General features: G+C 51.8%; 1 protein-coding gene across 7 annotated transcripts in view; it reads left to right on the top strand.

Annotated features, from left to right (window-relative positions):
- Nucleotides 1-19,657, top strand: part of NFATC2 (nuclear factor of activated T-cells 2) — a 163,804-nt gene extending 144,147 nt beyond the window's left edge. For 4 of the 7 annotated variants that reach the window (XM_013985461.2, XM_005673013.3, XM_005673012.3 and 1 more), the window contains exon 10: nucleotides 15,193-19,657. In XM_013985461.2, the coding sequence (XP_013840915.1) occupies nucleotides 15,193-15,248 (56 nt within the window). In that variant the 3' untranslated portion in view covers nucleotides 15,249-19,657. Of the gene's footprint in view, nucleotides 1-8,080; nucleotides 8,169-15,192 lie in introns of all 7 variants that reach the window. The other 3 variants (XM_021077200.1, NM_001113452.1, XM_021077198.1) reach the window with 1 other exon arrangement.

The raw sequence follows: 23,778 nt of genomic DNA, 5'->3' as shown, positions 1-23,778 counted from the left end.
AGCAAGCGCTATGAAAAAAGGCAAAGCAGGGTAGAGGGGAACAGAGAGTGGTGGGTGGCATGAGTGCTATTCCATAAGGGGAGCCTCCGAGAGGAGGTGACATTTGAGCAGAGATCTGGCTGATAGAGCCTTGCAAATATCTAAGGAAAGAGCAGCCTTGGTAGAGAGAACAGCAAGTGCAAAGGCCCTGGGGCGAGCTTGGTGCATTTAGAGTGTAGAAGGAAGGCTGGAGGGACTAGAGGAGAGTAAGGAAGAAAATAATCCTCCATCTTAAAGGAGTGTCCTTGCTCCAAGCCAAGTGGGATCCCCTGGGTCCCAGCAGTGGGTTGGGTGGGATGGAAAAATCCATCCAAGGGGAATTCTAACTAGAAGGCTGTGGATAGCTGCAGTCTGGTGGCCACTCACCTCTGTCACCCTCTGGGATAACCTGGGTTTCCCCGTCAGATAGGTCCCTGACTGGAGGCTGAGATGGTTATTCTTTTCTTTGGAGAGAGGATGCCTTTTATGCTGTCAGAGCCCAACGCCAGAATCAGAGTGCCACCACCTTGAGTCCAGAAATACAGGTTGCCGGTGGTTTTGTGGGGAGAGAGCTTCAATTTTCCTCTTTTGCTGGAGAATACTGCCAACAGAAGCAAGCTGGGAGCCTCCAGTTACATCTGGGAAGCTGCCTTTTTTCTCTGAATCTCAGGATTTGGTTCTACTTTAGGGCTTATGATACTCTAGCACCATCTCACCCCTTAGATATGTGCCTCAGGCTTGGCATCACGGTCCGAAAGGGGCCAGGCCACTCTTTGCTGCTTACAGTTCATCCCCCCAGATGCATGCTATCTCATCTCTATTTTTCCTTGAAATACTATATGGGTGACTTCTACTGTGTAACCCTGATGAAAGTTGAGGTCTCCCAAGGACCAGTCTTTGTTCTGAGTTGCATGAGAAGAAGTAGGTTCTGGTGGCCAGATGATAATTGCAAAAGAATTCCCATCTTCAATAGCTTGAGCCAGACTGGGTAGGCTTGAATCCTGGCTCGGCTACCTCGTAGTTGTAGAAGCTGGGTATATTCCTTCATCTCTCTGTGCCTCAGTTTCTTCATCTATAAAATAGGGACAGTCAACCTACTCTCTGGGATTACTGTGGGGATTACAGTAATATTTTGTGACGTGCTTTGTAGAAAAGTGCCATATAAATAATAAAATAATGGTAATTTTTATTCTACTACATGTATGAGGAGGTTTCACGTACAGTTAATAGAACAGCTGGCCAGCAACTTCCTTCCTGGAGTTTCAGACCAGTTCCCTGGAGACCGTTGAAAACCAGACCTAACTGGGCAAATTCTGATTATATCCCAGTCGGTTAGGAGTTTGTGTTTCGTTCATTCATTCAACCATTTTGCCATGAAATTTTTATTGAGCACCTACTATGTGCTGGGCTCTGTCGCTGGTGCTGGGGCTATGGCAGCAAAGGCGAGATGAGGTCCCAGTGAGGCATTGACGTTGTCTTGTCTTGGGCTTCAAGATTCGGGGTCCTTAAAGCCTGAGCCATGCTAACCCTCCCCCCGAACCAGGATCCATCACCATGGTAATCACGTGCCACAGAAGGGCTGTGCCAATGCCTGCACCTGTGGGGTTCGCCCTGATCCAGCTAATGCGAAGCTTCCGTGAACACTGGCACGTGCTTACAGAACTGTCAGCGGCTGTAAATGAGATGATACCTGTGAGAGAGAGGGCCCTGCGTACAAGCATAGAAGGCGCCCACTGTGCACATGCGGTCCTTTAGAAACTGTGGAGGAGATGGACTTAACCTCCTGCCCTTGTCTTTCCAAGCAGCCAAGCTCCCAGGCTTGGGGAGCAGCTCAGGCACCACCCTCTTGGCCTCGATGCGGTGGCGCTGCATGTGGATTTGGAGTGCTGCATCCAAGTCTGACTCGGGTGAAGGGTAGGCCTGGGGGAGGTTGCTGGGACTGAGGCCCTGGGAAATGGAGATGAGAGACGTGGACTCGACCAGAGCAGGACGAGTGTGCCTCCCCGGAGGCTGGCTCAGGCAGGGGGCCTCCTCCACCCCCCAGGGCTTGGCACCTTCCTGGCGGCACCCGATCTGCCCTCCTCCCAGTTAGCACCTCAGCTTCTTACTCGAAACAGGAGCCTCAGAACTGCCATGTTTACTCATCCCGAGAGCTGAGGACAGGTTGGGACGAGGTGCGGCATTTTTCTCGTAAGCCCCAGGGTCTTGCTGGGAAGATGTGGGGGCTGCTGGGGACCAAGCAGGCCTGCTGCCAGGGCTGGCTTCCGGGGACCTCTGGTTTGCAGAATACTGGTGACTCAGAGGCTGTTCTGTGTGTCGCTGGCCCAGGCAGGCAGTGCACGGGGTAGGGTGGCCTGGGAGGGCCCCCCCACCCTCGGCAGGATGTGACAACGCATCTCTGGCAGCTGAGCTGACCTCAGACCTACCCGTTCTGAAAATTCAGCAATGGCTTCCATGGTGAAAGTGCTTTGGTGAAAGAAGGTGGTCTGGCCACCAGGCAATCCAGTCTGTCAACCACGTGTTCTCTGTGGGGTGGACGGATGTGTACTGATGATGTTAATATTAATAGCTATTAACACTTTTTTTTTTAAACTTGGCATCGTGTCAACTGTACGCAGTGCCCAGCATCTCTGGGATGCACGTTGTTATTCCCATTTTACAGATGAGGAAACTGAGGCCCAAGACGTTAAACAATTGGCTCACATGCCAGATGCTGTTCACAGCATCATGGGTCAACTCATTGATTCCCTCTAAAATTGTTAAAATTCCCTCTAAAATTAAGAACCATTATTGCCCACTTTCTGCAGGCAGGTGGAGATGGGGCCAGGGGATCAAGTCCACGGCAGGCTGGATTTGACCCCAGCCTGTCCCAGGTGTGAGCTCCTCTCGGCTGCGCTTCAGCCCCTCATCTGCGTCATCTCTGGCCACCACCCGCAGAGCCGTGCAGCCTTATCAGGCTCAGAAGGGCTGCCTTTGTGAGATCAGCAGAGGGCAGGCACAGGAGAAGGGGCTGGTGGCCAGGGGAACCCGGGCAGCCCTTGAGGCTGGATGTAGGCAGAGGAGTAGGATTCTAGGATTCAGACACATAACGGGAAGAGGCAGCATTCCCGGCACAGGGCCAGGTGGCCAGAAGGCCTGGGGGTGGGGCCGCACCCGCACCTGCTCCCAGTTCCAACCCTGCCCCTGAGTGTGACCTTGGGCAAGCTCTTAAGCTCAGCGGCTTCGCTGGCAGCCTGCCCTCTGAGCCACGGGGATCTTAGAAATGCTCTCGGGCAGAATGGGGCTTGCAGGAGTGTCGTAGCTCAGGCCACCATGACCGCGTCCACAGACTGAGTGGTGTCAACAGCAGAAATGAGTCTTCTCGCAGCTCTGGAGGCTGGGCATCTGCGATCAGGCTGCTGGCGTGACGGGGTTCTGGTGACTGGATGCCTTCCGGCTGAGCCCAGGGCCCAAGCACACAAGCTCTCTGGTGTCTCCACTGACGCCACCAGGAGGGCCCACCCTCACGGTCTCATCCAACCCTCATCGCCTCTCAGAGGCCCACCTCCAGACACTGTCACTGGGAGGGCCAGGGCCTCAGCACGGCAAGCTGGGCGCACAGTTCAGTCCATAGCAAGGACTGTATCGCCGAAAGGTTTCATCGGGGGTGAGGCAGGAGTTGGGGCTCTGTCTGCGTGACCTGGGAGGGTTAAGGTACCTGCGGGAGAGCTGGCGTAGTGTCACAGACACACACAGTCTGTGCTGGTCACTCCAGGCAGCTTTTGCGTTGAGAGCCATCAGTGCCAGGCCTGGGCCTCTGACTCTCTTTGAGAGAGATGTAGGAGCAGGTCTGGTTCCTGCTTGAACCTGGTGAAGTTTCTTTCCAGGCAGCTAGTGACTTCTTGGGCCTGGGCGGGGTCGGCTGGGGAGCCCAGGGGTCCCAGGTTTATCTGCTGTCCCTCGGGTGCTTGGCCTGGCACCCTCCTCCCCCTCCTCAGGCTGGTGGTGGGAGTTGGTGCCAGTCGGTGGGCCCGAGGGTGAGGGCTTGCCAGGTGCTTGCTGGGGACAGTCTGCAGGTCCATCAATTCTCACACCAAACTGGGCTGAGGGACCTGAGAGGGAAGCAGATGTGACTCAAATCATCTGGGGGAAGGTTTCAGGACAAAATGCCTCAGGCTGATGTGACCACGAAGAGGGGACTGCCTCCTCTCGGGATGCGGGCTTCTGTGGGGCTTTGGAACAGGTGGGTGTCTGGAGGGGTAACCTTCTTGGCTGGGGTTGGGGGGCCCTGTGCTGTGAGCAGGTTGTGACACGTACGGAAGGACATCGAATGATCTGGAAGGTGAATTTATGGCAGGGGGAGGCGGAGACGAGGCTGGAGGAGTCGGTACATAGCCAGCAAGTCCTTTCTAAGCAGCAGGGGTGGTGCTGGTTTTCAAAGGAGAGGTCTCCAGAGGCAGGCCTGGGGCTTGGGGCCCCTTCTGAGAGGCCACGAGGAACTTCTCTGGCACTGTGTGACAAGAGAGGTGACCTCCTGCTCTGGGCTTCCAGCCCCTCATCCGGCTGGAGCGCTCGACCCGCCTGCTTCACTGCCCCCTCTCCTGCATCAGCAAGGCCAAGGACACGCACATGTCTTATCATAAATGCTTGCTGAATTCCCTCCAACCCCCAGAGAGGACGACGGCTTCCCACATGTTTCGGGATCAATCTTAGCATCTCATTTGCGATTGCAGGCTGAGCTGTGGGTTTGGAGCACTGTTTCTTTTCTTGTGCTTCTGTTTTTTACCATTATTCTTTTTGTTTTTAAAAAAGGCAACAACGGCTCCTTTTGCAGGGCTGGCTTGGTGGCTGCTGCCTCTCAGCAGAGGTTTGGGGCCGGGGCAGTGATAAAACGGCAGGAGGACGCGGAAGCCAGTGTGGTTTGTTTAGAATGCTTTCCTGCCTGTGGTCGCTGCCTTAGAAGCCGTGTGGTTGCTCGAGAGGAGAGGTGCCTCTTTGCTGCATGTCATCGGAAGAAATTCTGCTGAATTGGAGGAAAGGGCCGGCAGATGAGCTCAGCTCAGATCTGCATTCATGCAGTTGCTTAGTCTTCCCAGGCAGGGCAGCTGAGCCTAGAGAAGGTCTGAGTTGTTTGTAAGTTGATGGGTCATCACGGAAAAAGTGGAGAATGGAGAAGATGCATGTTCCACACTGGTCGGGACACTGGTATTTTCATTATAGAACCATTAAACTCAGTGGACCTTGGACCCGTTCTAATTCCTATGACACAGGTGTACACAGGCCTTCTGCTCTAACGCCATCCCGCTTAAAGACATGTGCCTATGCTCTCAGGTGGCTGGAAGCTAGTTGTGTGCTTGGTCAAGGTGACAGATTGTGTATTTCTGTATCTGAGCTGTTGAGACCTTGTGCTTTCATGTTTATCTGTGTTGATTCATTGGTGAACCGTTTCCAATCCGTACCCTAACTTACCCTCTAATCCGTGAGACTAGGGAAATAGAATTGTGCTCTGCCTGGCCTGGCCTGTCTCCTTCCCTGCCTTTTCACTCGCATTCTTCTGTTCTCCTTCTTTACCGGTCCATAAACACCTGCCCAGGACTAATAAGCCAGCACCGTCATCTCATCAAGTCCTTGCAGCCATCTCTCCAGGGAGGTTCACTGATCCCATTTGGCGGGGAAACTGAGGCTCAGGGAGAGGTCGTGAGACTTACAGGGGTGGATTGACACACTGCTTTTGTGTCAAGCCCTTCGGATGCAAAACGGCATTTACCCCCAGGCTTGATGACCTTCCAAATGCAGGTAGAAGCCCTGACCCGGGCCTGGCACCCGTAGAGCCAGGGTCATTCCTGGGCAGGTCACTCCATCTTTCTGTGCCTCAGACACTTGACCTGAGAAGTGAGCCTCCCCCCAACCCCCCGCCTCCCCAGAGAGAGCTGGGAGGATTAAAGACGGCACGTGATCAGCCCCCTCCCAAGCGGGGTGGTTGCAGGGAGGTGAGTGGTGGAGATCAGGGCCTTAGTTGAATGAAAACAGACCCTTGCTTCGGCTCTTGGTGCCAGCCTTCCCCCAGGAAGCAGAGAATTCAAGAATGAAACTTCATGACTAAACATGAAGCTGCACCTCAAAAGGCTGCAGACCAACTGATCAGGATGATGCTTTAGAAACGCTCAGAACACTTGATGGGGGGTGGGGTGGGGTGGAGACAGAGCGGGCCTGGGCTTCCTGGGGACCGGCAGATGGCAGCCTGGTCCCCAGGGTTCCACTTTGATTGAAACTGCTGCTCCAAGGGTGTGACCTAGGACACCTGCAGGGCACCTGCTAACTGAAGGGTCCGCATGGGTCAAGTGCAAACGTCTTGGCCATTTTAGCACCTTGGAGCTGGTTTTTTTTCTCCCCTCAAGTGAGCCATGTGCTCTACTTTAAATTCCAACTGTACCGCCTGCTGTTGGGTGGCAACCAGAGAGCCCAGCACAGAGGCAAGGAGACAGGTGAGGGAGCCAGACAGGAGGTGGTAGAGGCTCTTGGTTTCCGGCTCTATTTTGAGGGTAAATCCAGAAGCATTTGCATCTGGAGGGGATGTGGGCTGTGACCGAGATTGACCTGAACAACCGGAAGCAGGGGGCGGTAAGAGTGACAGTCAGCAGCGTGGTTCTGACCCTGTTGAGTTTGAGATGCCCAGGGGGCAGTTAGAGATCCAAGGTTGAAATTCAGGAGTGAGGGCTGGGCTGGAAACATTAATTTGGCCCTTGATGGGACAGAGGTGTTATTTTAAGGCTCTGAGTGGTCAGACAAGGCCTCTGCTCTCAGAATGGGAACTGGCCGGCATGTAGGACAGACAGGCAAGCACGGCGCAGGAGCTGCCATCCCGCCCAAGCACCTGGGACTGGCCAGGGGCCTTTTTGCTTCAGGAGATGGCCCGAAATGCCTGGTCCAAACTGCGTTCCCACCCACTAAGGAGGAGCAGCAGGAAGCTGGTTATTTTGTCCTAATGATGCAGATAAAGCTGTGTCTCGTAAAACGCTGGACCACTCCCTGCAAGAAATTAATCCCAGAAAGTCTTTCTAAAGCAAGTATTCAAAACAGACTCTGGCCTTCTAATTTGGCCATTTAAAAGGAATGGGGGAGTTCCCGTCATGGTGCTGTGGAAATGAATCCAATTAGGAACTATGAGGTTGTGGGTTTGATCCCTGGCCTCGCTCAGTGGGTTAAGGATCTGGCATTGCCATGAGCTGTAGTGCAGGTTGCAGATGCGGCTCGGATCGGGCGTTGCTGTGGCTGTGGTTGGCAGCTACCGCTCCGATGGGACCCCTAGCCTGGGAGCCTCCATCTGCCGTGGGTATGGCCCTAAAAAGCAAAAAAACAAAACAAAAAACAAAACCAAAAAAAAAAAAAAAATGAAAGGAATGGGAAAAGCCAGTGTTTTAAAAGCTGTAGAGCAGGGTTATTTAAAAGGGAAGAGAGAATCTGATATAATTGAACGCCTGTCAACTACACTTCTGAAGGGTGCTGTCGACCAAAGAAAAACAGGAAGAAAGCATACAGTCTCAGGAATTTGCATGTGCACTGAGGTTGTATCACTCATAAGGAAGCAGGGGTCAGATGTAGCCTATATCAAAGCCTGAAGGAGGAGGATTACATTTGAGTAGATCCATCAAGAAATTCTGATTTTCTTTGCAACTGATGCCAGTGTTATTCTATCCCTTTAGTTGGCCATGATTTGAAACCCTATGATAGACCAGCAACTGAGCCATTTTTGTCTGGCTTAAAAAAAAAAAAAAAAAACCCTCAAGCCACCATCTTCTTGCCGCTGAATTTTGTGCAAAGAACTAGGGATCTCTGAACTCAAAGTCCCTCATCTCAGTGATAATTAGCCTGGTTTGGGGGTTAATTCTGGCACAATTGTTAAAATAAGACAGATGCGGGGCTTAAACTAGAGCCAGAGGGTTGAGTTCGAGCCTGGGTTTTGAGTGGCCCTGGGTTAAGAGCTGCTCTGGAAATGGATACTATTAGTGTGAGTTGGGAGCATAATAGAGGTCGAAGGTGATTTTTTTTTCTTCTCAAAAATGGTTTTGCAAATCTTTTTCAGAGCTGATAGACACACACCTTAGCTGGATACAAAACATATTATGAAACAGAATGACTGTGATCTTTGATCCGAGAAATCAAAGTTAAAGGTAATTGATATCTTCTGCCTTTCCTTGTGTTTTCCAGCTGTGTGTTTCCTTAACTTGAATTTTTTTTTTTTTAGTAAAACAAAACTTTACCATCTGAAGGCCCTCTCTCATCTTCCAGCATTTCCTAGAGGGTTCGACCCCACTCCTCTGTAAGGGGACAGCCCTGGGGGGCAAACCTGAGGTTCTCCAGGGCTGGGGTGGGGAGTCGGGGGTGGCGAGGAGGCTCTGGGAACTTGCATGCTCTCCCAGGGGCCCCTCCCCCTGTGCCGACAGCAGTGCCGGGTTGGGTTCCAGTCTGTGGAAGTTCCGCTCCTGCCCTGTCCAGCTCCTTTTTGGTTTTGTACACTTTGCTTGGTGTTCCCAGTTAAGGAATGCTCTCCATCCGTGGTGGGACAGTCTGCACTGGGGGAACGAGAAGGGGCAGGTAGCCCAGAAGCCTCCTATTCCCCGGGGCCTTAGGTAATTTCTAGTCGTGGGCTCATCAGCTCTCAGCCCCACCTCCCCGGGGGCTCTCTTGTGCCCTTTGGAAGGTGTTCGTTCACCGCTTAGGTTCTGGATGTGAAACCGGCCTCAGGAACTGGGCTAGAGCCGAGTGTGGTTTTCTTAGCCGAGCCCCTCGCCTTAGCTACAAGCAGGGGAGCCCCTCCATCCACTCCGGACTCTGGGCCCTCACAGAAGAGCCTGGGCGCTACCATAGACTTTATAGCACAGGGAGCAGGCGGCTCTGAGGGGAAAAGAGTCCACCTGGGACAGGGAGGGTGTCACTACCTTTCTCTGCCTTGGCTGTTGGGCTGCTACTGCTGTTCCTCGGCTTCGGTGCCCGCTGCGCCCAGCACGTGGTGAGCACTCGCCGGCCGGAAGTCAGCCAGCATCAGTGTTGCTGGGTTACGGGCCTCCTGCTGGGCAGTAGCTTTCAAATTGTCCACCTGTCCGTGAAAAGGGGTTCACGGCCTCCCAAGCCAGACCCCGCAGCATCACACTGACGTCCCACTGTGAAAACCCTGGAAAAATAACCATCAGCTGCCGCGTACATTAGTGCACAGGGCGGCGGCAGCGGCGGGGCTGACATCCCCGAAGCCTTTCCCAGAGGGCGGGGGCCGGGGAGATGTGAGCCAGCTCCCCCACCCTCCGACCTTCGTGGGGGGAGGGTCCCTGGCACATTCTCCCCTGGTGACTCTCCAACCCCATTAACAGCCAAAAGGCAGCAGGAACCCAGCGCACATTGGCTGGATACCCACCAGGTGCCCGAGTACCTCCCGAGGGTTTCATACCCAGGGCATCGGGGTGATAGAAAGGCAGCCGCAGTATCAGTGCTGAGTGTCAGCCCCTCAGTCAAAGGGCCTTTTTCACGCGCTTCTTCCTTCCCGCTGTCAGAAGTTGGCAGTGCTCCTGACCTCGGGGGGCCCGGGAACCGGGGCGAGCTGGCTCTGAGCTGCGCTGCCTCAGAGGGAATTTTGACCATCACGTAGCTCTGCGGACCCCACCCACGGCTTTGGGCCACAGGCCTATCAAGGGTTTTTTATCCTTTCCACTGAGCCTCTAAAGTCTGGCCTGGCTGGGCCCTTCTGGAAAGATCTTCTCCCAAATCCCCCTGGAGCATGGGGGAGGGCCGGGAGGGGAGGGAAGGTTGGGCTTCACTTAGCGAGTGGAAAGCATTCTGATACCCAAGTCACAGGGGTGACTTTCCTCCTTAGCCTCTTGTGGGGGAAACAGGCCTGGCGCTCAGGGCAGAGTTTGGGCCCCAGAGTTTGCCCTTGGCCTTCAGAGTCGCGTTGCTGTAAGAGCAGTTAGGACAGGGGCGGACCATACAGAGAACACTGCGTGGGCTTTCTGGTTCGCCCCCCTCCCGCTCTGGCAGGGGCCCCAAGGGTCTATGAAGCAAGGCGTTCACTCTCAGATGCTCCCATTTGGTCCCCAGAGCTCAGCCTCTGCCTCCCTGGTCAGGAGTGACTCCCCGGCCGGCCCCCCAGCCCTCGAGGGCCCCCACATGGTGTAACCAGACTTTAGAAAACATGCTTGAGGTTTGGGAGAGAAACAGGATGAGGCCTGGCCTCTCCTTCCTGTTGCTGCTTTCTCAGGGGACAAAGTTCCAACGGCAGCAGTTCAAGGCGAGAAGGCTTAGAAGAGTCAAAATTCCCTGGAAAGTCTCTTAAACAGTCCCTGAAGCCTGTCTGTGTGGGTTTCTGTGGGTAACCCTGAGAGCCATTCTTCTGCCAGGTGAAGTTTCAGAACCTCTGAGCTCGGCTAAAAGTCAGCACATGGGCGGCCGGGCCTGCAAGTGAACCCGAAATTTCCGGGGGATGCTCACGGACATCACTTTTAAGAGGTTTAACACGAGTCAACCGAGAGTCGTTGGAGGAACGATGTTGTTAAAGGCATTGGCTTCCCCACAGTGCCAACCCCCCAAACTAGGGACGCGAGCATACGCTGCTTTCCTTTCTTCTGTGCCACTGGTGTATACACTAGAGGCTGGCAACTACGTCTCAGGCTAAAGGCAGCCCCCGGCCTGTTTTGTTAAGTAAAGTTTTATTGGCACATAGCCATGGTAGAGGCGTTGAGTAAGGGGCTAAGGGACTACATAGCCCGCCAAGCTGAAAATACTCTTATCTGACTCTTTACAGAAATAGTTTGTTGACCCCTGGTGTGTGTGTGTATGTGTGTATATGTATTTGCCCATAGCCATTTTTTAAAGAATAGCTATTGATTTGTCACACCTCTTTATATATGAACAACCTTTGTCATATATACTGAAACTATTAGATTTCTTTTTTGAAGTTTCAAAGAGAAATGCATAATAATTTTGATGTACTTCGAGCTGTCTGCCTTTTCTTTCTGGCTTCGGCCTTGGGCAGCAGGCTTAACAGTGCCCCTAAGGTTGTAGCCGTATTCCGCAGCCGTGTTTTCATCACCGTGTCTCTCACTAAGGGTAACAAAAGGTCAGGGTGCTTGGGGCAGACCGAACACTGCTGGCCTCAATTCTCTTCTGAGAAAGTGATGCTCAGTGACCACCTTAACCACTCAGCACACGGCCTCCTCTGCTTTGTTAACTTAGAGGCTGCCCTTGGGCTTTTCCTGAGTCACACACAAGAGGCCGAGGCTCCCAGGGCCCAGAAGAAAGGTGATGGCTAGCAAATTTCGTAGCACAGCCCTTTTGCCTAGATGGTTGAGCCATATAGCATACAGGTTAATAAAAGGAGCCGTAGGTTCAAATCCTGACCCCTCCCCTTCACCTGCCATGGCAAGTGCCTGCCTGTCTCTACTTCTCCATCTATAAAGGAGGGTGACTAAATTCCTAGGTTTGGTCTGAGAAGTAACTCAGGGCTTAATGAGCATAGTGCCTACCATATCATTAGCCCTCAAAAAATGTGAATGGCTTAAATTCTTTTGTGGAGGAAAAGGCTCCAGACAGGCAAACAGACCACCCATGTGTACGTTGGGTCACAGGAAAATCCGCTTCCCTAAACCAAGTGACCAAGGCTTATGGTGTGGGGGCCTTGCAGTGGGCTAAGATACATGCATTAGGCACCTGCTCTGTGCGTGCTGCTATGCATGGTACAGTGGGGTTACAGGTGACTCCAGTAACGTGGTGTAGGAGGAGCAAGCAAAGCATTAGGACATTTTGGTATTTGCTGCTGGAGGTGGGAGCCCATGAGAGGAATGTGGGGGAAGGTGGTGCTGGAATGGGGCAGGAGGGATGCTATTTGGAGAACTGCCCGGGGCCCCATTTGGGAAGAGGTGAGAAGAAAGGTACAGAGCTTGGCACAGGCTAGATGCTCAAAGAAACGAAGTGCTGATGGCTGTGATCAAGAATAGCGGGTTTCAACACTCAGACCTCAGAGTCGGACCTGGGGCCAAATCCCAGGTTTCTCCTTCATGAGTACCAATTGCTGAGCCCTTGCTAATGCATGGAGGCCTTCTTCAGGAGCTAGGGACATAGCGGGGGAGCCAGAAACTAAAGCTCTACATGATTAACTGATCAATGCAGGAGATAGGGGGACCAAGCACTGCAGGCAAGGGTGAGGGTGCTGGGGATGGCCCCCCAGGCAGACCTCCCCAAGACGGAGCAGAGCCTTGAATGAAGTGGGGAAGAAAAGCATTGCGGGGGGTGGGGGGGAGAGACCTGGAGGGGGTAGGGGAGACCAACAAGCACAGAGGCTCTGAGGCAGGAGCTAGGCGTGGGGAGCACATAGAACGGAAGCTGGTGCGGTCTGCTGCAGCAGGGGTGGGGAGGGCAGCAGGAGGCGAGGTCAGAGCAGGAACCAGATCAGGGGAAGACGGCCCAGGGCAGGGGGTGGGGGTGGGGGGTGGATAAAGGAGACTTGAGCACGCAGGGGCGCAGAGTGAGGACGTCAGACGCAAGGCGGCAGGGCTGAGTGGGGAGCATCCTTTCCCCACGAGGGAGGGATTCCACGGTGACAGTCATGAAATTGACACAAAGAAAGGGCAGCTGGAGACCCCTCTTCTCCCTTCCAGTGTGACTTCTTGAGGTTGCAGAGGCTTCTGCTCTAGAACTTTCTCCTTGTCCACAGCTAGTGGTGTGAGCTCTGAGGTTTCAAAAAGGGAAGGTTCCTCTGCCCAGAGAGGTTTAAGGGGGCAGGAGGGAGCCTCACTGGGGGCCAGGGTGCACAGCCACGGCCCCACGCCCGGCCACATGAAGGTCCTGATACAGCATGTTGGCCAGGTTTCTAGATTCGACTGTTAGTCCCTACCTGAAGGTAGCTTTCAGAAAGCCAGGATGGTTTCCCTCCACGGGGAGGGGGAAGCCTGCCAGACTCCCACCTCCCAGCCCTGAACCCGGCCCCGAGCTTAGAAGGGAACCGACCCTTTGGCAAGTGCTCTGGTGCCAGCATCTCTGCCCACCAGCTATTTTTAGAAAGCTGAGCCTGTGGAAAGTTTCCATTGAGGATTGACTCCTCTCGTTTCCTAGGTTGAGAAAACAGGAAACCCTTCAGAATCCGGGCTTTGAAAAGCTTCGCCTGAAGCCACACTGACACCCCCCCCCCATCTCCCGCCCCCCATCCCCGCACTCTGCTTTCACTCCTGCCTCACTGTCCTCCCCGAAGACCCTGGCTGCCCTGCCCCACATGGGGCCCTTCTTGATCCAGATCCTGGTTCAGGGGCCCTGGGAGCTGCCTGGAAGCCGGTACACAGTCAGTGCACAATTAACGATGGTTAGCTGAGCACAGGAATTCAGCCCTCTGAGTTCCTCGTAGTAGATCCAGGTCCACGCGTCAGAAATGGCCGTTATTCTCACACAGCCTCATACATCCACACCCAAAGATCTGCATAATGTGTCGGAACAGAGGCTGTGTCCACAGCGCTCTAAGAACCAGCGCCTGCTCTCCAGCGGGCACTGTGAGTATTTGCTTCCTTGGATTATCTCATTTAAGTGCCTCCACAACCACGGAAGGAAGGCCAGAGTTTTATACACAGTTTACAGATGGGGAAACTGAGACCCAAAGCTGTTACATCACCCAGGCAAGGTTCACCAGGCGAGGAAGCAGCAGAGGTGGGGTTCTAGCCCTGGCCCCCTGGCTCTAGAACCTGCACAGGCTTTCAGCACAGACCTGAAGAACCGTGAGCAACGCCTGGCTGGCCTCTGCCACAAAACAGCCCATGGGTACAGAGTCCCACATAAAGCACGGGGGCGTTACTACCCACCAGAGCCAACAGCTACTCAACACCCTTTTCCTGGCTTCATGCTAGGAGCAGGTATAGACACCAATGCTCAAATCCTCACAACAGTCCTGACTCATGCTGATGATTCCCACTTTACAGATGAGAAAACTGAGGCAGAGAGGTAAAGCTACACAGCCTGATTGTGAGGGAGCCGAGAGCCAAACCTGGCTAATCCAGTTCCAGAGCTGTTCGTATTTGCTTTCTCCTGCTGCTGGGCGTTGCAGACTCATCCAGGCAGGGGTTTTCCAGGGAAGAGCACCCTGGACGTAGGAGAGCCCAGCTTGACTTTGGAGAGACTCCAAACACATCTGGGCAGTTAACCCTCACGGCTCGTCTTCCCCCCGTAATGTTAGGATAAGGCCGAGATGAGAAAACAAAGTGGGAAGAGCCCGTGGGAAGAATTGAGTGTCAGAAGGAGGGCAGGGGAGAGTCATGCGCCTTTGCTGGGGCTCGTCTCCTTTTCTGCTCCTGGGACCGGTCAGCACAATCCAGCTGCAAAACCGAAGGTGCACACACACAGCTTAAGGCATGGGCACAGCCTTGCCTGGTTCCTGGGCTGCTCTTGGTGGCGACGTTTCCCCCAAGAACACTGAGGAAACCTTTTTGCAACAGCCCCTGTTCTCAGATCTTACTGCCTTGATGCTAAGAACCGGGGGTCGGGTGGGCGGCCAGGATGGAAGAGGAGAGCTGGCTCCTTGACGCCAGTGGCTGGCCTGGCATTCTTGATTCCCTGCTAAATGCCATGCATCTTTCTGGGGTAGGGGGTGACTGAACTTCCCAGAGCCCCTGGCAGACTCTTGGTACTTGAGAAGGCTCATGGCTGACCGTCCACCAGTGGAGGGGAGGAATTCCTGGTTGTGCCAAAAGGGAGAGAGATCAGGTTTGTGTGGGTGGCTAGTCTTTGCCCACCCACTCTTTTTAAAGGTCTCTCTTTTGAGAGCCGTCGGTTTTGTGGGTCGCGGAAGTGCCTTGTAGTCATACGGCAGCAGGTGTTTTCCGGGCAACGTAATAACAGGAGAGCCTTCAATACTAAGAAGGAGAATGTTCCTGATGCCATCACGCCCCGTGGCCCAACCCCATTTCTGCCACTGCAGTTTTTAAGTTACCATTTGGGCAATTTTCACTCATACACTTGTACCGCAAAAAGTCGTCATGGGGTGGGGGTGGGGAAGTCACAAGGTAGGAAGGCATTTCTTATGTCGAAGAGTGTCACATGCATTATTGCAAGGAACCCAAATGTCTTTTTCAGAGATAGCCTGGTCGTTTTAGGTTCGAGAAGGCTAACCTGATCTGTGTGTTTGGTGTCCTCTCACTCGCCTCTCCCTCTCTCTCTCTCCTTTTGTAGTCAATGAAATTATCAGGAAGGAGTTTTCAGGACCTCCCGCCCGGACTCAGACGTAGAAGCAGCCATCAGCAAGACACCGTCCACAGCCGCCCCCGGAGCCTTCTCCCCATCCCCCCGCCCTCCCTGGTGTCCACCTCCTGGCCCGGAGGCCACGCGGGACCACGCACGTACTGACCACGAGCCACCTCCCCGTGCAGGAGCACCACCTCTCTCTGCAGACGCCAGAGAGCCCTCTGCATGCTGAGTTCTGTTCTGAATCCCCAAGAGCATCCTGGTTGACTTCACGGGTGTCCCATCTGATCCTCAAGTGCCTGCTGACCCCAAATGCACTCTGCACAAGACTGCTGCCGCCGGCACGTGCCTGAGAGTAGACAGCCTGTGGGGGGTGGGGGAGCGGGGAGGGGGCGCTGCGATTGCACCCCAGCCCCTCGGCTTCATCTCTTCAGGCCCCGACGCTGTCCTCGTATGCTTTGAGGGAAAGGAGTTCTCCCCGACGGAGCCACCCAAGGAACGTGACCCAGCTTCCGGGCAGAGAAGCCGGCCGGTCCTCCATAGGGATCGCCTGGTCCACAGCCTGATTTAAAAGGGTCTGATTCAGACGCAAAAACTGACCGACTCCGACAAGATCACCTGTTACAATTTCTCGGCCTTAAGTTATGACATGTGTATGCTTTTTTTTTTTCTTATCTGCTTCCAAGAGCTGACCGGGGTGGGGGGGCCGCTGGATGGGCCCCCCACCCCGGCCAGCAGCCCCACCCCCCTGCAGCGCCTGGTCTGGGCCTGGAGGTTACAGGCTCCCGTCACTGGGCAAACCCCAGTCTGCTGCCGCCCGACAGGCTCCCTGGCTTTTTGATGCTCCCGCTTTCTAACAGCCAGAACGCTTCTCCAGAAGCAGTGAAGTATCTCAAGCTTGTGCATTGACTTTTGAGAAGAAATGGCAGAAGGACTAAAGCCACCGAAATAAGTAGAACAATAAGTGCAGGTACTTTTGCTAAGTGAAATAGTTAAGCAGTGTGGCAGTTGGCGGGCCCAAGTGTTTCCATGGGTAGGTCGCCCCCGCCCCCCACCGGGAAGAGGGCGGAAGTCCCTTTCAGGCCTAGACTCAAAGCGGTCAAGCTCAGGATCTGGCCCCAAAGGTGACGGGTTATTTTCACCAGAACCCATGTAACGCCTTCCCCCCCACCTCCTCGGCCTCAAGGACACATCTGCATTCGCTGCTTCAAACAACACAAAAAGGGACCCCAAGAGAAGCAGGCCCACTCACGCCCAGCCCTCAGTGGGAAGCGCTCCGCTCAGACCGCTTGTCTGGGACGCGTGATTTTTCTCCCAGCGCTTCACTCTGTGGAGTGCACCTGTGACCCACGAGCGTCTTCCTCCTTTGGTGCAATTTTTACAGATAGATAAAAGCCTCTCAGCTCCTGGCAGGTGAGTTTTTATCACACAGATGTGTTTACATTTCTTGTGGACACCCCAGGAGCAGCCGGGGACTCCTTTTTAGCTATTTAATTGCTTCCCTAGTAATCAGCACAGAGTGTAAATAGCCCTAGCCTCTCCAAAAGGCTGTACTTAGGCCTCCTCTTCCTGCTAAGAAGAGAATCGCGGCAGCTAAGGGCCCACTGTGGATTTTCTATGCCCTGGCTTTCTCATCACCCAGAGGTACAACCTTCCCGAGACCTGGGCTGGGAACTTGGGCCCTGGGGACCCCAGCTCCCGGGAGAGGGCCGAATGTCCAGGCTGTGGCCTTGGCAGCCATGTGCATGTAACCTTTTGGTCATTTCTTTTCCCCCAACACCAGGGGACTTTTCTGTCCACCCCAAGCCGAGTTTAGCACAATTCTTTTAAACGAGCAGAATGCCAGTAAGAAGCTGACCGCCACACAAAGCTTCTGGGATGTAGAATCCTTGCTCCTTAATCAAAAGTCCTTTATACAAGCAGCTTTACCTAAAGAACTTTCTCTCCAGCCATACTGACTTCACGGGGGAAGGGTTAAAGTGTTTGGTGAGCGATCTGTTCTCACTTGACCTGGCTAGGAGCCATTTTTTGCACATGAGGGAATTTGGCCTTTCCTCAGTTATCTGAATGTTTTACCCAAGCGCCTTCCTGCTATTGTAGCAAAGTTGCTCAGCTTCATTGTGCATGGGGTGAAAACGGACTAACGCATTTTCCATCACTATTCTAACCGTGTTAGTGCAAAGGGCCTCCTAGTAGTTCAAATTCCTGTACGTATATATGTACGTGTGTGTGTGCGTGTGTGTATAATACACTCACGAGCTCTTGTTCTAAGACATCCAGCTGGATATTATAGGAAGCACTTTTATAAACAACTATACCAAATAGCAAAGGAAAGAGAAAAGCATTAGTTTGGAGGCCAAAGAACGTGTGTGAAGACTTGGACAGCAATCGAGAAAGTTTTGTCAGTTACCCATGCCAGGAGGAGGTTTTGCCAAGAGTAAACTGCTCATGAAATATTTTCAGGATGAGAAGAGGCAATAGGTCCTCAGAGAGAAAGACAATAAGGATGTGTGAACTATTGATGGGTGTGTTGCACGTGGGTTAGAAGGATCTGTTAGGTGGAGGTTTGCACTTGCTAGGGCCAAGGTCATGTAAATATGTAGCACTTCTGACAGACACCTAGCCTGTTGCTGAATGTAGTATATTTCCAAAGTTTGCAAGTCTTCCTGTATTGTACAAAAATACTGCTGCTTGATAATATATAATAGCGACCCAAATTCATTCATATGTTATTAAATTTTATTTTCTTATCTGTATTTTTATGCTTTTTCATCTGTCTCAAAATACCGTATCCTTGTTGGAATTAGAAGATATTTATAAGTGGTCAGAAATCTTTGTCAAGTGCCTCTTTTTACATATTGGTGGATGATTTTTTTTTCCCTTAAGAGAAAAGGATGTATTCTTAGAAATTTGTTAATCATTCCAGAAAAAAAACAAAAAACCAAAAATCCCACCTCAGAGCCTGTTGCCCACCTGTCTCCCAAAAGAAATGCATCTCCAGAGAAATGATGGGGGCGGGAGGCCGGGGGTGGGGCTCTGCGGAGCAAGAAAGCACCTGTTTGTGATTTGAGGGTGCTGCCGACCTCAGCTTCGCACCTCCATCATGTCACTGAGGAGAAGTGGAAAGTGTTTAGATGCCCCCAATAAGTGACCTAGTTGGTGACTTTGAGCTAACAAACCCGCCTTGCTGTGGTGGGGGATTTAACACAGTTATGTTCACGGAACAGGTGTGCACCTCGGCATTTACGGAGCTGAGTCCTGGCGGGTACACCGCCATATGCATTACCCAAAGGACATCCAGAGTTTTCCAGCAAAGACCCAGCCTAGAGGAGTCAAGTCCATTCCCTCTCAGAACTGGGAGGCACTGGTGTGGCCTCTCTTGATGACATCCAGTGGCCAAGCCAGCCCTCTCAGGAAGCCAGCCTTGGCCCGTGCCAGAGCTGTCAGGTGCAGACAGATGGGAAGCGGACGTGTTCTCATTTGTCGCTCCGGACTAGAGGGAGGCTGAGTCTGTTTAGTTTCATGTCAGACCCTTTCCAAGTGCTTTCTTTGTTCGGAATCAAAAGAGTGTCAGGGGTCTGGTGAACGACTTTGTTCGCTTTACGTTTACAAGAGGCGCGGGGGTTGTGACATTGACAAGCTGGGGTAAACCTCCCTGAACTCCCTTTTGGAGGGCCAGCTCCTCAGCCGGCACCCAAAGCATCGTAACCCTGAATCGTCCAAGCTTGGGGCTTGCGCATTACATCTCCTGGAGCCAAACAAGCCAGTCCAAGTGGTTTCCCTGTTTTCCAACTAAACGTTTGAGAAAAAGCCACATCACTCGAAACTGATCACACGCATCAGTTTCTCTCAGCTTTCAAGAGTGCATTGAGTTATAGCCAACATCACAGTCTTGACTCAGTTTAAAAACCAACTTTTTTGGTGATTGGAGAGCTAGTGGTGTTCCCTAAGCCGGCTCCTCTGAAAATGAGCTGGGGCGTTGGGTGCTGGAAGAAAGGTTTAACAGCCTGCCCTTACACAGTTGGCTAACTAAAATAAACTCTGCCTGCCTGGTTCAGGCTCTGGGTACAAATGTTGCTGTTCCTATTAGCAGGTGTTTTCAGCACTCTGACTGGCCTGAGCAGATGGGGGCTGTCGCAGGGACAAGCTAAGCATCCTGACACACGCCTTGTCAAAAACCTCACTTACCCCTGTCGCCTCTACAGCCCCCCGAGGGGAGAAAAGGTTGAGAGGGTCCTTGCTCGTTCTCCAGCAAACAAGTCCTCTCTCATGCGGTGGCGCTGGAAGGCTTAGGTTTTGAAAATCTTGACTGTTAAAAACAGAGTTTGAATACATCACATTCCTATGCAAAACGTTTTAAATCTCCAGTTTAATGTAGTTTATTTTTGCTATATGTAAAGTATTTTTATACGGCTTGTATCATGATAGTTTAGCAATAAAACAGTTGAAAGCAGTGGCTACTTTGGTGTGCCTTTTCTTCTCTAGAGATGCTCTACTCTCTCACATTTTGAGGTCACAGCATGGGACATTTTGCGGGGAGTACACGCACCCGTATGTGGGTTTAGTGCCCGTCTCTGCCCTGTGGGGTCGGTCCTGTCCATTCTCCGTCTAACCTCCGACGTTTCCATTTTATATCAGAAGCCCAAGGTGACGGAGCAAGGAGGTCAGCCTGGGTTTGTCCCCTTCTCCCCCTGCTCCTTCCACGACAGCGCCACTGAATGTAATCCCTCTCTCTTGACCGCTTTAGAAGTAGCATCCAGGGAAATAGACATATCATGTCCACCTTGGGCTGACTCACAGAGCATTTACAGAGAACAGGGCCAAGCTGGTCACTTGGAAGGCAGAAACAGTCTGCTGCTTGAACGTCTTACAAAATCCCAAAGTTTAAAAAAAAAAAAAAAGTAGTCTTTTTTAATCATTAAACTCGCATACAGAATTAGATACCGAAAAAAAAAAAAAGAGATATCGTAAATACTAGAGTTTCCATCTGCATTCTTTTTTTTTTTTTTTTTTCCTATGAGGGCTGCACCCACACAGCATGTGGAAGTTCCCAGGCTAGGAGTCGAATTGGAGCTGCAGCTGCCAGCCACAGCCACAGCCACGCAGAATCCAACCCACATCTGCGACCTACACCACAGCTCCTGGGAACCCCAGATCCCTAACCCACTGAGCGGGCCTGGGGATCGAACTGGCATCCTCATGGATACTGGTCGGGTTCGTTTCCACTACGCCCCAATGGGATCTCCCTCTTCCTTCTTAACAACAGCTTTTCCCCCCTATGGCTGGAGCACCTAAGGGGTTAGGAAATGATTGCTATTTAAGTCTTAACATAATATTGTTCAAACTCCACTCCACCTCTTCAGCGTTACTCTCGAACTCTAGGGAAGTGGGGCCCCTGCCTCAGGCCCTAGCCTTTGGGGACAAGTCCGCCCACCGTAACTCTGCACTTGGGGTCCACCTTCTTGGGGATTTTTCCAAGCGCCCTTCTAGTGCCTGGAACCAGAGGTACCACGTGGGTAAGGTGTTCCAAGCATATGCAGGAGCTCTGGCTTCAAACACCCCTGGGCCCCCTCCAGTGGCTGGGGGCCGCCTAGTTCCTATTTCTTTCCTTCAGAGCACAAGGTCAACCAGATGCCCCCAAAAGCTCCAGCACCCACACCTCTAGGGTTCAAGCCAGTTTCCAGGAGACCTTCCTGGTGAGCAGCCTTCTCCTGATAAAAGGCACGGTATTTTTTGTTTTCGTGGGATTGTGCAAAACTGGGCCACCAGAACGGTGCTGAAATGGTGATCCGAGGAGGACTCAAATTGCTTATAACAGAAGCCCCACGGAAAATATTTCCCCAGCCCCATCCACCCACCCTAGGGGGCAACTCTGCCCCCTTATGATTTTTGCTGTAGTTGTCTACAACTGGCTGTTAGCTCACTTTCTGAAAACCTTATGCCGCTTTTTCGGAATAGAACCATCTTGGACCAGAACCAGAATAGAACCAGAACCATCTCAAGCAGAAAACAAAGATATAATGATACAGCCATATAAAAAAATAAGTCTGTGTTTGGAGTTCCCGTCATGGCGCAGTGGTTAACGAATCCGACTAGGAACCATGAGGTTGTGGGTTCGATTCCTGGCCTTGCTCAGTGGGTTAAGGATCCGGCGTTGCCGTGAGCTGTGGTGTAGGTCGCAGACGTGGCTCTGATCCCGCATTGTTGTGGCTCTGGCGTAGGCAGGCGGCTACAGCTCTGATTAGACCCCTAGCCTGGGAATCTCCATATGCCACAGGAACGGCCCTAGAAAAGGCAAAAAAAAAAACCAAAAATAAAAAATAAGTCTGTGTTCTACATTTACATGAGCCACACCGTCAAATTCCACCTGTGGCTTGGTCTCTCCGGATGTAAGATGAAGGTAAGTGTCCCTACCTCAGAGACGGTGCATGCTTAATAAATGTTAGCTATGGATATACTCTCCCATCAGTTAGCTAATGGATTTGATTCACCCAAGGCTCATTTCCCCAATATCTAGAAGGAAACATTCGGAGCTTTGACAGTAAGTCTTGAGTTTTGCTCACTCAATAGCTACTCGAGACTCTAGTGGAGACTCTAGTCAAGTCGTTAAAGCCCCAGACTTGAGCTTATCCAATCTTCAAATCCTGAAATGAAAGGGAAACACACTTGGGGGTATCCAATCTCTCCTCCCTGGGGAGACTTTGAAATCTGTGAGCATCCTTTGCTCCACACAGCAGCGCAGTGTTCTTCTGTCCGAAGGAGTAGGAATAGAGCACTGGCTTAGTAGCAAATGGGAATTTAAGAAGTAACAGGCCTTCCCAGAGAAAACACAATGCTGACTCCTACACAGCCTTTTCAGGTTCATGAAGGGGGAGGAAACTAGTTTCTTGCAGGACCAGCTTGAGTAAGAGTTAAAACCGTGAAAGAGGCATAGCCCAAAAGGACCATTCACAAATGAAAGCGAAGTCTTTTCTTTTGTGTGAGGAGCCCTGGGTGCTAGGATGAGCTGGGTGAGACAAGGGTGCTGTAAGCTGCACTCCATGTTAAGATAAGCCTGGACCAAGCTTTTCCCAAAAGAGTTTTCTACTCTAAACTCTCTGCCTTCATCCTCCTGGTACAATTCAGAAGTAAAGCTTGGTAAACGGTCCAATGTGGAGTTACCACCAAAGAGACGGAACCCCCTGCCCCATCCCAGGATTTCCAGGAATTCTTGGTTTACTAGAAATTTTAACTTCTGCACTGAACTCCAGACACAAAGAACAGTGACAATCTGATTGTAGCTTTTTTGTTTTCCCCTTTCTTTTAGCGAGGTGGGAGCAGCTCAGGGCTATGAGCTACCGATGGGACTTCCTAAGAAATACCCCCAGATCACAGGGCTGCTGGTTTCCGCCAGACCTCAAAGTGTTAAGGTTGCTATGGAGATGTGATCACGAACCCTCTGCAATTAATACCATCAGGACGGCTCTTGAGGAAAAGCATTCACAGGACAGTCCCGGCACCAGATTTTACTTACACCCTCACCTACACACTCTGGACTCATGTAACTCTCTTGTCTCCACTTTGATAACCCCCGTCTTCCTACTCCCCAATCTCCTCTCCCGACCCTGACCCTCTAGCACACCTGCTCTTCCCCAGCCATTTATGGCAACGGCATCTAAGCAGTTGCATAGTCAAAAACCTGGGAGTGGTCCTAGACCCCTCACTGCCCCCAAGCCCCCACACATCAGCAAGTTTTGGTGAATCTACCAACTCTGAAATCACACCTCTTTATTTCACGTTCCCTGGACCACCTTTATCTTCAGCCTGGACGACAGAGCAGCCACTGCACTGCCCTGGTTCCCTCCATCCCTCCCTGCTTGCACAGAGGCCACGACATATCACACTCATGCTCACACTCGTACATAAAGCCTTCCACCTGTTCCCTTGGCATTTATTTTTTCCCCAACTTTACTGCAGTATGATCGACAAAGTATATATACTGAAGATACATAACATAGTATCTTGATATATTAAAAATTATAAAATGATCATCAAAATCAGTTTAACACACACATCACCTCACCCAGACACCTTCTTTTGGTGGTAAGAACACTTGAGATCTACTCTCTTAGCAAGTTGCAAATACGCATTTTTGTTAACTCCTGTCACCATGATGCACATTAGGTTTCCAGCTTATTGGTCTCAGAAATTAAAGTTTGTCCCCTTCGACCGAATCTCCCTGTTTCCCCAACCCCCAGCCACAGTAACCACTATTCTACTCATCTGCCATCATGAATCTGACTTTATTTTTTAATTAAAGTGTAACTGATTTACGATGTTGTACCAATTTCTGGTGTATAGCAATGTGACCCATCCATATATATATATATATATATGCTTCTAAAAAATATTTTCCATCGTGGCCTATCCCAGAAGATTGAATAAAGTTCCCTGTGCTACACGGTAGGGCCTTGTTGTTCATTCATTTTAAATTAATAGTTTGCATCTACTAACCCCAAGAGTTTGACTTTCTTTAGATTCCACATATAAGTGGGATCATACAGCATTTGTGTCTCTCTGATTTATTTCCCATAG

This window comes from Sus scrofa, chromosome 17, assembly GCF_000003025.6.
Source record: "Sus scrofa isolate TJ Tabasco breed Duroc chromosome 17, Sscrofa11.1, whole genome shotgun sequence".
Taxonomy (NCBI): domain Eukaryota; kingdom Metazoa; phylum Chordata; class Mammalia; order Artiodactyla; family Suidae; genus Sus; species Sus scrofa.
The sequence above is the reverse complement of the archived record's forward strand: the minus strand, read 5'-3'. Positions and strand labels throughout refer to the sequence as shown.